Genomic DNA, 14,707 nt, shown 5'->3' on the forward strand with positions numbered 1-14,707 from the left:
TAATTGTGCGACAGTAATGACGTAAATAACAGCGTGACAGAGTAGTGTCCGAAAGCGTTTTTTCATTTTATCAATGAGCTCATTATATACAGGTCCTTCTCAAAAAATTAGCATATTGTGATAAAGTTCATTATTTTCCATAATGTAATGATAAAAATTAAACTTTCATATATTTTAGATTCATTGCACACCAACTGAAATATTTCAGGTCTTTTATTGTTTTAATACTGATTATTTTGGCATACAGCTCATGAAAACCCAAAATTCCTATCTCAAAAAATTAGCATATCATGAAAAGGTACTCTAAACAAGCTATTAACCTAATCATCTGAATCAACGACTTAACTCTAAACACCTGCAAAAGATTCCTGAGGCTTTCAAAAACTCCCAGTCTGGTTCATTACTCAAAACCGCAATCATGGGTAAGACTGCCGACCTGACTGCTGTCCAGAAGGTCATCATTGACACCCTCAAGCAAGACGGTAAGACACAGAAAGAAATCTCTGAGCGAATAGGCTGTTCCCAGAGTGCTGTATCAAGGCACCTCAGTGGGACGTCTGTGGGAAGGAAAAAGTGTGGCAGAAAACGCTGCACAACCAGAAGAGGTGACCGGACCCTGAGGAAGATTGTGGAGAATGGCCGATTCCAGACCTTGGGGGACCTGTGGAAGCAGTGGACTGAGTCTGGAGTAGAAACATCCAGAGCCACCGTGCACAGGCGTGTGCAGGAAATGGGCTACAGAGAAGCAGCACTGGACTGTTGCTCAGTGGTCCAAAGTACTTTTTTCGGATGAAAGCAAATTTTGCATGTCATTCGGAAATCAAGGTGCCAGAGTCCGGAGGAAGACTGGGGAGAAGGAAATGCCAAAATGCCTGAAGTCCAATGTCAAGTACCCACAGTCAGTGATGGTCTGGGGTGCCATGTCAGCTGCTGGTGTTGGTCCACTGTGTTTTATCAAAGGCAGGGTCAATGCAGCTAGCTATCAGGAGATTTTGGAGCACTTCATGCTTCCATCTGCTGAAAAGCTTTATGGAGATGAAGATTTCATTTTTCAGCACGACCTGGCACCTGCTCACAGTGCCAAAACCACTGGTAAATGGTTTACTGACCATGGTATTACTGTGCTCAGTTGGCCTGCCAACTCTCCTGACCTCAACCCCATAGAGAATCTGTGGGGTATTGTGAAGAGGAAGTTGAGAGACACCAGACCCAACACTGTGGATGAGCTTAAGGCCGCTATCGAAGCATCCTGGGCCTCCGTAACACCTCAGCAGTGCCACAGGCTGATCGCCTCCATGCCACGTCGCATTGAAGCAGTCATTTCTGCCAAAGGATTCCCGACCAAGTATTGAGTGCATAACTGAACATAATTATTTGAAGGTTGACTTTTTTTGTATTAAAAACACTTTTTTTATTGGTCAGATGAAATATGCTAATTTTTTGAGATAGGGATTTTTGGTTTTCCTTTACTTTTTTGCCAAAATCATCAATATTAAAACAATAAAAGGCTTGAACTACTTCAGTTGTGTGTAATGAATCTAAAATATATTAAAGTCTAATGCTTATGAGTAGATTACAGAAAATAATGAACTTTATCACAATATGCTAATTTTTTGAGAAGGACCTGTAGTCCTCATCTCATCTCATCTCATCTCATCTCATCATCTCTAGCCGCTTTATCCTGTTCTACAGGGTCGCAGGCAAGCTGGAGCCTATCCCAGCTGACTACGGGTGAAAGGCGGGGTACACCCTGGACAAGTCGCCAGGTCATCACAGGGCTGACACATAGACACAGACAACCATTCACACTCACATTCACACCTACGGTCAATTTAGAGTCACCAGTTAACCTAACCTGCATGTCTTTGGACTGTGGGGGAAACCGGAGCACCCGGAGGAAACCCACGCGGACAACATGCAAACTCCGCACAGAAAGGCCCTCGCCGGCCAAGGGGCTCGAACCCAGGACCTTCTTGCTGTGAGGCGACAGCGCTAACCACTACACCACCGTGCCGCCCTATATAGTCCTCTATATACTGTAGTAATTCACTATATAGTGAGTAGGGCGTAGTGAACGAGTGAGCGATTTCAGACGATAACTCCACAAGATTTGCTGTTGAGAGATTTTTTTTCCCATTTTCTCTGGATGAGAACCACTGATATGCCCCTTTGTATAGTAAGTAATTATTGTGTAGTGTCATATTCCCTTTCCTGGCACCATAAACAATTGTCTTTATGAGTTAGTCATTACAACTAAATATGAGATTCACTATAAGTGGACTGAGTGAAATTAAATTTGGATTGTTCTGTATTCATTATAAAAAATAACTTTTTTTTTTTAATATCGTGCTGGCAAAATATCCTCATACACTTTGCCACTTTCCAAATGGACACTACAAGTTGCACGTAACCTCTCCGGGCAAGACTGTTTTAGCTTAGTGTGGTTAGATACTTTACTTTCTGGGAAGTGTTCTCCTTTTGGGGAATGCTGCATGCGAGTGCTGTTTACTTGTAGTTTACTCAGCTAACACTTCACTGCTGAGACCACAGTTCATATGACAAAGGTAAGTTCATTCCACTGCCAGTCTGCTATGTGTGCCAATTCCCAAACTCTCCCAAATTGTCCCAACATGCACCAGGTTTATTTTATTCTCACGCTATCAAAATACTTTTTTGTGTGTGTGGTTTATTTGACATAAACACGCTCATCAATTCCAAATGACACAACAATGAAAATGAAAATAAAACCTTGGATTTGTCTACTCTCAGGCAAAAGGGTTCATTGGATAATAATTGTTAGCTACCCCATTTTCCAAAAATAATAACAGTTATTATTATACCCCTGCTCCGAAGGGGAGGGGCGGGGAATACTGGTTTCCCTCCGTCCGTCCATCCATCCGTATCGCCGTATTTTTCAGTCCATCCGAAACACCCTTTTTCTCAGCTAGACCGTTTTCAGGTCTGTCGCACATCGACTTCCTGTTTACCGACTGAATGTATTTATGAAACATATAGCATGGATTTACACAATTTTCATAACACTTTTCTCAGCAACTACAAATCAGAACTGCTTGATATTTGGTACCGAGCTTCAGCTTGGGGTTCTATACCGTGTGTACCGTTTTCAGGTCTGTCGTACAACGACTTCCTGTTTACCGACTGAATGTATTTACGAAACATATAGCGTGGATTTACAAAATTTTCATAACACTTTTCTCAGCAACTACAAATCAGAACTGCTTGATATTTGGTACCGAGCTTCAGCTTGGGGTTCTATACCGTGTGTACCGTTTTCAGGTCTGTCGTACAACGACTTCCTGTTTACCGACTGAATGTATTTACGAAACATATAGCATGGATTTACACAATTTTCATAACACTTTTCTCAGCAACTACAAATCAGAACTGCTTGATATTTGGTACCGAGCTTCAGCTTGGGGTTCTATACCGTGTGTACCGTTTTCAGGTCTGTCGCACATCGACTTCCTGTTTACCAACTGAATGTATTTACGAAACATATCGGGTGGATTTTGACACTACTTCAAGAAGCAAAATGCTATTTCAAAATGACCGTTTACCAGGATGCGATTTGAAATCCCTGGGGAGAGACACTGCTCTTTACTTACTCGTTTCAGGGTTAATTATTTGTTCAAGTCAACGTTCATGATAAGTGTCCTATTCCTTCGATTGCTTGCATTCTGATATAAACGAGAGCGGGGGGATACGTAAGTGAGCAGTAGCTCATAGTTGATCTTGTTTTAAACAATGACTAATTATTAAACCAGCTGTTGCTGGTTTCCTTTTAACTTTAGGAGGACACACTGTGCTCTTGGTACTTGAATATGAGTAAAGTTTCTCTGTTTCTTTATTTTACATTTTTCTCAGAATTTAGGCAAGTACAATACAAATGTTCCGGTTATTTATTCATTCAAAATGCAGATGAGCTGTCACTAACAAACATCTGCTTGGAAACTCTAGCTCTCATGGTAACAGTGTAAGAATGGAATAAATGTACAGTACATATTATTAAATATGCATATTCCGATTCCAGTTTCATTAAGAAATGCTCAGCCCTGATCACAATACAGGAATCTCTCCTCTCCAATTCTCCCCAGATGTGGACGAATGCTCCACCATTCCACATGTATGTGAAGGAGGACAGTGCACCAACTCGGTCGGCAGCTTCTCCTGCGCGTGTCCATCTGGATATGTGCTGTCTGCAGACAAGACCCGATGCTTTGGTGAGTGTGTACTAGTGGTCGGAAGTTTGCTATGACTGAACCCTGCCCACTACACTAACCCTCTCCAAATGAAATGTCGTGTTTGCATGTGCACATTCACACCCTGTCAATTTCAGAAGTACAAAGTGGCTAGGAATGACTAGAGAGATGGCATGCAGTGTGAGAGTCACCTGCAAAGACTCGCCTGTAGGGTCACCAAATCTAAGCCTCAGACATCTTAAAGGACCCATGGCATGGTGGTTTGTTGATGCTTTAAACGGGCTCGTGGAGGTTTCCGGATGTTATATCCGCAGCCTTTCTCGAAATGAACCCTCGGCACGTAGATATAGCCTCCTGGGAGAAAGCCCCATTTCAGCCCTTTTCCCAGTGCGTCATTTTGCTAATGAGAAGCAGGAGGCGGGGAAGGGTAGAGGGTGGGGGCGGGCCATGGGGGGAGGGGGAGGGGCTTGACCAAGCTGCGCACACACATACTCGCTGCTATCAGCGCCTGTAGCCACACTGCTAAGACAAAACCCCGTTCTCCCTCGGACTCCTTTCGTAAACTCAACATGACACAGAGAACAGAGAGTGAGAGTGTTCGGAGTGGTAGTTTATGAACGTATAATACCCTAGGCTTGAACACGCACTCCATAACCAAAGAGGATAGAAGCAGCAACTACAGCAACATATCGCTTATCCAACAGAAGACATGCATTGCGGAGCAATAGTCAAACATAAGCTCATAAGTTACAGTCAATTTCCAGACTAAACTCAGTTTAACAGAGCATGCTGCATGCTTTTTGGTTTTGTAGCGCAGAGTACCTGGCTAACTGCAGGAAGTGGTTAGCTGCACAGCTAATGTAGCCATTGCAAGGCTAACGCACCGATTTTAAAACACGGCAAAACGACTTAACAGTTATACACTTACTTGTTCGGTGTTTGTGGCTGATGCGGCAGGGATGCTTGGTACGGACCCAGGCTTCAGTGACAGTTGATGTGCAAAACCTGCCCTGTACTGTCCCAAGTTGTGGAAACATTCATCAGGAAAATGCTTCCGACAAACATACACCGTCTTAGGTAGACTCGACGGCGTATTATTGGAGTAAATAAAATTAAGCCACTGCGTCTTCAGGGGCTCTCCCGTCGGCAGTAAAAACAGACTCCTTTCTGTGTTGTCACATCCATGTACAGCGCAATTTCCATGTTTTGCTCGCTTAGGTGGTGCCATGTTGTTGTGTCCTCTATGGTCTCCTCACTACAAAATTGAAGTGACGTATCTATGGTGGCAACTTTTGAGCTGGGCGGGCAATCCATACAGTGGGTGGGAATCCAGAGGGGGGGGCGTGGGGATCATCTCCCTTGCTGACGTAGTCAAAGGAAGAGCCTATCAACGCGCCATTTTGACGCGCCATTCTCAAATGTTGACAAAGGGTGGGCATAGTTTGGTTTACACATTATGACATTTCTAGCCACTGGGGTGACTTAAGAAGGTCAGAGGAACTCATTTTAACGTTAAAAAACCTCAGAAAGTGAAAATTTCATGCCATGGGACCTTTAATGTCATCTCAGCTAATTGAGTCTAATTTCAAAGCATTGATTTATTAACAGATCATGACCATTGGGAGCATAAATGTGTAAGAGTGGGTCAGATGGACCTCTTATGTCCAGCATTTAAAACTTTCCTCTAAATGTCTGTGCGTTGTGTGTGTAATGTGTTATATATTTATGTGCTGCTTGTTGAGACAAGCAGAGAATGCTCAGCTTTGATAGAATGCAATGAAGAAGATCATAGAGTGTCAGTGACTGGACCTCAACCTGCAATTACGTCTCCAAACATCTCTTCATTCCAGCCTGAAAGACAGAAAACATAAGAGAACTCACTGTCATCATACCATCAAGCGTAAATTAGTGTATGTGAAATCCAACCATATTAGTAGTTAGTACATTCACAGCAAGTCATTTTCCACTGAAATTAACACTTGAATTCTGAGCAGCCATCGGTGAAAAATACAACGCCAAACTACAGTATGTTCTCACTTAGAAAGCATTGTTCTTTCTCAAAAAGACATCTGAGATATGAGATAGGTGCAGGCAAGACAGTATCTCCTGAGACTTATTCTCGGTTTTTGTTGTTGGTGAGAGTGTACTGTGAAGTCAATCAATTAATGGTCTTTAATTAAATAAGATAAAATACATATCTTATTTTTAGGGCTGTCAAAGTTAACGCGATAATAACGCTTTAACGCGATCTCAATTTATCGCGATTTAAAAAAATAGTGCCGTTAACGCAAATTCTACTTTGGCCCTGCAAGTCACCCATAGTTCCTGTTGAGGCTTGTCGCGCGCTGCTTCTATTGAGGTATTTCACCTGACGTCACAGGGTCACGTGACGCCCCGGTGTCCGCCATTTTGAAGGTCAAGCTAGCTAATGTCAACAACATAGTAGCTAGTATGTTACTGTAGCAATGTTTACGTTCAGTCATTTGGATGACTGTTAAAACCTTTCAGTCTCAAGTTTTTCCTTTACTGTATTTACTAGTTTACTGTAATTATGATCCGGCAGCTATTTACACCGGATCCAGTGTAAATAGCTGCCGGAGCGCGCTCCGGCTTGCTCCCCCTCAAATTAAGCAGCGCGCTCCGGCTTGCTCCCGGAGTGCTCCGGCCGAGGTTCCGGAGCGCGCTCCGGCTTGCTCCCCCTCAAATTAAGCAGCGCGCTCCGGCTTGCTCCCGGAGTGCTCCGGCCGAGGTTCCGGAGCGTGCTCCGGCAGCTATTTACACTGGATCCAGTGTAAATAGCTGCCGGATCATAATTACAGTAAACTAGTAAATACAGTAAAGGAAAAACTTGAGACTGAAAGGTTTTAAGTCATCCAAATGACTGAACGTAAACATTGCCACAGTAACATACTAGCTATGTTGTTGACATTAGCTAGTGCTAACAGCTAGCTGCTAGTGCACTGCTACAACACAGACACCGACCCTAATAATACAGTTCTTGGTCATTGCCTGGTAACAGCAAATTTATAACGGGCCATGTCTCAACAGACTAAGAAGTTATTTCAATGACATTTAATAACATTTTGTTTATCCTGAGGACCGAAAGTAAATGAAAATGTGAACAAACCTTAGCTGTAATAAGATGGCGACCACCGGCTCCAGGGACGACCCGCTGATGTAGGCATGTTACCCAGCCTGATACAAAATATTTGTAGGCATCCAAACTCTTATACGCTTTCAGATCAATACCTGTGTATGGCGATGGGTTTTTAACGACATAGGTATACAGATCATGTGGGCCGAAGTCAGGTAAAGACGAGGGCTTCGTGTACTTCCGTACGTCAGTGAACAATCCTGGTGGAAGCAGGTAAACGTGGTTCTCTAAGCCTGCTAACCTCAATTTTTGCAAATACCTCTCCCTCTGCTCGCCCTGTAAATGCCCTACGTCGCTGGATAGTGAAGGTGTTTTCTGCATCTCGCTCCTTTTTCTTTTATGTTTTTCGTTTGTCGCCTTCCTCGCATTCAAACTGATTCGAGCCATGACCTCCAAAATGGCAGCCTAAGGATGCATCACATGACTTGGTCACGTGGGTGAAAAACCTCACTGTTAAACGGGAAGTTTCATTTCAAAAGAGGAGTGTGATTGAGTTGGTTTTGGTATGCACTTTGCAGTTCTAAAATACTTCTGTAAAGTGAGATTTCAGTACGCTGTAGCACTGTGATATGACACTAAATGTCTTTATTGAAGTCCAACTGCAATTTATTTTTGTTTGCACAGCACTGTGAAGTCCTATAGGCTGTGACTGAATACAACTCCAGCACAATTGAAGTTTTATTTCATTTTTATTTTCTTTTGTCACACACGTCTGAACTGAGACACAGTAGTATGTGACTCCATGTTTTATATTTGAGACTACAGCTCCCTAATCCATCGCAAAATCCAATTTTGTGTTTTGTATGTTCAGTACTGCCTAGTATGTGAGTGAATAAACTCCCTTACCATTTTTCTCTTGTCCCAGCAGTTTTTAACAAGTACTTTTAGCATAAAATGTGTTCACCATTTTAATTGTAACATTTCACTTTAAAAGCCTTATTCATTTACATAGATTTAAAAAAAATGCGATTAATTGAGATTAACTATATGAAATTCTGAGATTAATCGCGATTAAATTTTTTAATCGTTTGACAGCCCTACTTATTTTACATAGCAAAATGGAAGACGAAAAATATATAATAACAAGTGTTGCCAGGCTAAACAAACCTCGCCCGGTAGCAGTTATGATGAATATGAAGGAAGATATTGTGAAAAAAAATAGGTATCATATGGGTGCATGTGACTACTGCTTATAAATAATTTTCTGATACCATGTCCATACAGTAAATATAGCATATATATATATATATATATATATATATATATGTGTGTGTGTGTGTGTTATTTACCAGCTGGGAGGTCCATATGGTGAAATACCGTGACCGAGGTCTTGAAAGTACTGACCGAGGTCTTTGGACTGAGGTCTCTGGGCCGAGGTCAGTATTCAAGGCTGAGGTCATGGTATTTCACGATACGGACCGACCTTAAGCTGGTAAATAATATGTATATTTTTCTTTACCAAATTCTAACCGAAAACGAGAGCGCCCGAAAGGGAAAACCGAGCTGAGCCGCCATTTTGAATCCTCATTCACGGCTGTAATGCAAATGGCTTCCTCCTCGGTATACAAGTGCACTTCCATGGCAGGAAAAAAAAACTACATTTTGCCGCCTATGTAGTCCCCTATTTATACAAATAGGAATCATTCAGGATTCAGCCATGTTTTTGCTCGGCGTTAGCAAGTTACAGGTTTTTAGCTTTCTCCTGAAATGTTTTATTTTATTTCTTCTTCCTCAGGGTAGTAAAACTCGCTTTCGCTGTGAACACTGTCGTTATCGCTATCCATGCTGTAAAATTAATGCTATTCTCCTGAGAAATGCTGGCAAAAATTTACAAGATTTTTGATAAAAATCTTATAAATAAATCTTATAAAAAAGATAATTGTTGACAAAAATTGCGACTATGTCTGTTGTTATTGTGAACAAGCGAGTCGCCAGAGGTCCATAACCGGGGTCCGTAACCGGGGTCCGTATCGTAGGATACGGACCCCCTCACCAGCCAATCAGAGCGCAGGATTTGATGGAAACCGCACCGTGAAAAAAAATAAATATATTTACTCTATGAGGCAGCAGCCGCAAAAATGAAACGTAATCCAAAAATGAACAATTTAAAAATCAAGAAGTAAAATATACCAAGTGTCTGTACTTTTATATTATTCTACTCTTACCTCTTACAGTTTTCCAAACCGAAACCTCCGAACCGAGGCTGATATGCACACGCTGTCGCCGTGACCCAAACTCTTATTTCCCGGAAATGGCCCGGTGCTAGAGCTCACTTTCCCTCTGTAATAAGTATAAACATGTCTGAAAGCGATTTCTTTAGTCTAGTCTATTTATTTCGAACAGTGGACTGAATTGTATACACTCACCGGCCATTTTAATCGGAACACGTGTATGCACACGTGCAGTGTGCGATTGTTACACTCTTACATTCAATTATTATTTAAAATAAGCGCATGAATATGTAGCTACTAGATGTTGGAGTATCACAGATTAAGTCATATCCTGATGCAGCATGATAAATGGTTCAAGGGTGTTTCACTGCACTTTTCAGTTTGCTCACTTGGATTAAAGCTTGGACCTACAAATAGTCAGCTACATTTAGAAATTGATGTCACCTGCAAAAAAAACAAACCAAAAAAAACCCCCTTCCTTCCAGATCTATTAATATACAATATGTAGACAATAACAACGCTCTTTACACAATAGTCTATTTAGTACTTTTTGCCAATGCAGCACTAAAATTATTTTAGACCGAAGACCTGCTTTGTTTGCTCTTCCTCTTTCCCTTTTTCTCTTCCTTTTTAAATATCGCAATATCTCGTGGATTTGGCAAGGTATATTAGGTAAGGAATAAAGCACAAGAGAGAATTGTTAAGGAAATAATCACTGACAGCGTGGTGTGGTGTGTGAAGTTGATTATTTTCTCAGAGCAGTGCCTTGAAGGGTTGTATTCCTCTTATGCCGCCGCAATCCGCGATCAATTTTTCATTCATTAAAGAATGACAGATTGTACTTTTTATCTATTTATTGTTACATTTAATGTAGTCGAATGTCCTTAAACGAGGCCTAAAAAAAGCCTCTTTTTTTCCCTCTCTTGAAGTATAAAACAACACAGCTTGCCATGATACTGACAAACCACAAAGCTCGATGTACTCTATCAGAAAACTTTAAAGCTACAGCCTTACCTCTGACTGTTACAAAGTGCTGACACTGGAGACTCCTTCCAAGAATTCGAAATAAATGTCACCATAAATGCCTTAATTATGTTTATATGGAGCTTCCATTATACAAGTCCTTGTGTTAACTGTTACTACAGAGACCAATACATGTTAGGACAAGCTCATTAATATAAACCTGTGATTTCTCTTAAGGATTTGGTAAGGATTTAGAAATGAATATTCTCTTGTGATGATGTCAGTAGTGTGTTTAAACAAATTGTGTGTGTTTAAGGCCAGCACACAGGTGCCTGTTTTGTAGCTGTGTTAAGTGGGCGCTGTGCTCACGAGCTGTCTGGGCGCTACACTAAAGTGCAGTGCTGTTGCGACAGAGGCCACTGCTGGGCCCGAGGGACAGTGCCAGAGATATGTCCTACCCGCAGATCTGGTAAGCGCTTTCCCATTTCAATATATTGTTTGTTTGAAGGGGAATAGGGATTTTTGCATTCTTGTGGTCAAATGTTAATAAATGTAGCGTGCAGAATGTTCTGCATGGATGATCACGCTCATGCCGTGCAATACGCAGCCTGTGGACCTGCAGATAGAGTACCTTCCTGTTTTTTGTTTCTTTTTGCAATCACCATAACAAGACAGCTATCACAGATATCTGCATAAATGAGTAAAATAGAAAGAAATCAAGGATAGAGAAGACCTATGTGATAAATAAGAAAGAAGTGATTTAGAAGAATGAAAAGTGAACGCCAGTGTTTGTGTTAGTTATTCATAGGGACTGTATCTTTTTGTACCTCTCAGATGAATACCACAGGATGTGTTTGGAGGGAGGATATCCAGATGTTGATCCTGGCATTAGAGGGGACAGAGTTCCTCAGCAGCCCCATGGACACGATGGCCAACCACTTTATCCAACAAATGGGAACGGTCCTATATATCCAGAGTTTCCACAGAGTTTCCCTCAAATCCCTCATATTCCCATTAATGGACATGGAAATGGCAACGGACAAAGACCACAAGGACCTGTTGGTGAGCTAAAGATTGCAAAACAAAAGTATGACTTAACCCTTTGATGCAAAACATATGCGCACCCCTTCTAATGGGTGAAAAATGACCCGCATTCATTTTCCAGGTTATTTCATGCTGACTGAGTTTTTCTTTGCTCTATCTTTTGAAATCAATTTATGTTATGATTGAATATTCCAAGTATTCTTTAAATATCTTGTTTTTAATTACCACAAATCATTAATTTAATTTTTTCTTTCCTACTTTATGAACAAAAATACTTTCTATATTACTACACATGGGTCATCCAAGTGTGATTTAAAATTAAATGTCTTAATACTATAATAATAATTTGTTTCAAGTAATTACTTTAGCAGTGAATGGGGCCAGTTATTTATTTATTAACTATGTAGTTAGCTAAGCCAACTACAATAAAATTAGCTAACTAAAGTAGAATATGTCAACAGCTCGGTAGCTAATAGTAATTACTTGTAACTTTCTGACAAGTAATCTACTCACTCTCAAGGGAACCTAAACATCAATTTTTTTCTAAGGTAATGTTAGAACAATTGAAAAACATTACTTCCATGTATTAGACGGGCAAAGGGCGCTGTGCTGAGCTGTGAAATGTCTGACACAAGCACAATTCACAGTTCCCACCAAACGCTGGAGTAAATGCATGCGGGTCGGTTCTGACCCATGTGTGGAAACTTGATGTAGAATTACAAAAGCTGTGCTTGTTCATAACTTAAGAAAGGAAAAATCAAAATGATGATTTGTGCTAAACAAAAACAAGATATTTACTGCATATTTGGAAAAGTAAATGACAAAATGAATTTATTTCAAAAGTATATCATAGAAACACTCAGCCATACATGAAATAACCTGGAAAATGAATGCAGGTCGTTTTTGACCCATGCTGTGCATTAGAAGGGTAGTGATACAAAAAGGGTCTTTATTCAAAAAGTAAGAAAGGAAAAAATAAAATAAGGATGTATGATGATCAAAAACAAGTTAATTGAGGAGGAATACCTTGAATACTGAATGATGGAATTAATTTATTGCAAAGATATAGAAGATAAAAACTCAGCCGGGTCACTTTTGACCCATGTTTTGCATCAAAGGGTTAAGTACAGTACTTCGGAATATTTTTTCCTGATACGATGTAAACATGTCCTGGACATAAACTTTATTGATTTGTATTGAGATCAAAAACCTGTGTGTTAAAGCATTTTTATGGACAAATATAGGCTTTATATAAAAATACACTAACAGGCTGTGTGTTTATTTTCCAGTTAGTTTGAATCAGACGACAAACAAATGCCTGCTGATACCTAACTTGTGTCTTAATGGCCGCTGTGTCCCAGTGGGGTTTGGTCACCGCTGTGAGTGTAACACTGGCTACCAAGTGGATGGTCAAACAGAGTGCTCAGGTAATTCATGTTAGAGGATTTTAAATGTTTGAGGATGTTTTGTTTTTTTACACTGTTATGACAGCAGATTTTCTATTCAAATAAACATTCAGTAAGTGTAATGTTCTGTCCAAAATTGGAGAACATTTTGTTTGTGTTAGTGTGGTTAGCACTGTCGCCTCACAGCAAGAAGGTCCTGGGTTCGAGCCCAGCGGCCGGCGAGGGCCTTTCTGTGCGGAGTTTGCATGTTCTCCCCGTGTCCGCGTGGGTTTCCTCCGGGTGCTCCGGTTTCCCCTACAGTCCAAAGACATGCAGGTTAGGTTAACTGGTGGCTCTAAATTGACCGTGAGTGTGAATGGTTGTGTGTGTCTATGTGTCAGCCCTGTGATGACCTGGCGACTTGTCCAGGGTGTACCCCGCCTCTCGCCCATAGTCAGCTGGGTCAACAGGGCTCCAGCTTGCCTGCGACCCTGTAGGACAGGCTAAGCGGCTATAGATAATGGATGGATGGATGGATGGATGGATGGACTGGTAGTACTTACATTAAAGGTGGGGTATGAGATTTTTTTCAGGAGTATTTTTTACCATATTGCTTGAAAAGCTCCTCACACCCATGTTGCAAGCAGTACAATAGAAGGTTTGACCCAAAAACGAAATATTTTAATCCAGTCTACAGTGTAAAATAAAGGAAAAACGCCATCCAATCATATCGAGGTACCACCTCGAAATGATTGGATACTGACACGTCAATCAGACTGAAGCCCGCGAGCAGCCTGTCCCTTCTGTGTGTGTATGTGAGAGAGCGAGCAGAGTGTCACACAGAGCGCAGGATTTTCTCAGTGCGTTCCCTCCAAACAACGGGGATTTACACGAAAACAGAAGGAGATATTCACAAAATTCTTTCACAGTGAGTGCCACAAGGATCTCCTGAACACACTGATGTAATTTTCTTGTCTGTAGTGTAAAAAATGAGGTCACTAGAGCGAGTTAAAAACGAGTGACTTTTCTGTCAAGTTTATAATGGCAGTCTATGTGGCTGCGCGCCTGTCCTCTCCTCACTTTCAGGCTTCTCATTCAAAAACTGCAAGTCCTATCGTGTAGGTAGACACGTTGTGTGAATCAGGACAAGTGTGGCTACTACTTTTGAGAAAATTATGTGTGTGGAGTGAAAATTGGGGCTGAAAACACAGTTTAAATGAGAAAGTTTGAGCTATTTTTCCAAGCTCTCTACACTCTCCACTGGTGTGTAACGCAATAGACACCCATTATAAAGGCTGACTTTCTCAGGCTTTATAAGGGGGAGGAGGGGTGAAGATGCGGGGGGTGGGAGCATGGCGAGGGCAGGCGTGTTTCTTTTCAAAATATGGCTTGCGGGAACCGTTATTCCAAAATCGCATACCCCACCTTTAAGTAATATTTGTTCGCATACATTTATTGGCTTACCGGCCGTAGGGCAATGAGCTACTGACATCACGTGGTGTCCGTCCGTCCACAATTCACAAAAATTGTTACTCCTCCCTGAGTTTTCAGTGGATTTTGATTCTGATTGTTTTGTTTGGAAGATCTAATCAGTCTGCACAAAAGTTACTCCCTGGTTTTGTTGCTATAATTAGGCCGATTAACAAACTTTCAGGAAAATCGTTACTCCTCACTGAGTCTTCAATGGAGTTTGATTCTGATTGTTTTGTTTGGAAGATCAAATTGTTCTCATGAAGAGCAACTTTGGTAATTATAAACAAGTCTGGTTTC

General features: G+C 41.2%; 1 protein-coding gene across 5 annotated transcripts in view; it reads left to right on the forward strand.

Annotated features, from left to right (window-relative positions):
• Nucleotides 1-14,707, forward strand: part of LOC132873115 (fibrillin-2) — a 170,232-nt gene that overhangs the window by 31,436 nt on the left and 124,089 nt on the right. For all 5 annotated transcript variants that reach the window (XR_009651532.1, XR_009651533.1, XM_060908372.1 and 2 more), the window contains exons 8-11: nucleotides 4,116-4,241; nucleotides 10,825-10,977; nucleotides 11,343-11,570; nucleotides 12,842-12,979. Coding sequence is in view for 3 of the 5 variants with exons in the window: in XM_060908372.1 (XP_060764355.1) it covers nucleotides 4,116-4,241; nucleotides 10,825-10,977; nucleotides 11,343-11,570; nucleotides 12,842-12,979 (645 nt within the window). In the remaining 2 variants the exon portion in view is untranslated. The remainder of the gene's footprint in view (nucleotides 1-4,115; nucleotides 4,242-10,824; nucleotides 10,978-11,342; nucleotides 11,571-12,841; nucleotides 12,980-14,707) is intronic.

The sequence above is a fragment of the Neoarius graeffei genome, chromosome 25, assembly GCF_027579695.1.
Source record: "Neoarius graeffei isolate fNeoGra1 chromosome 25, fNeoGra1.pri, whole genome shotgun sequence".
Lineage (NCBI taxonomy): Eukaryota > Metazoa > Chordata > Actinopteri > Siluriformes > Ariidae > Neoarius > Neoarius graeffei.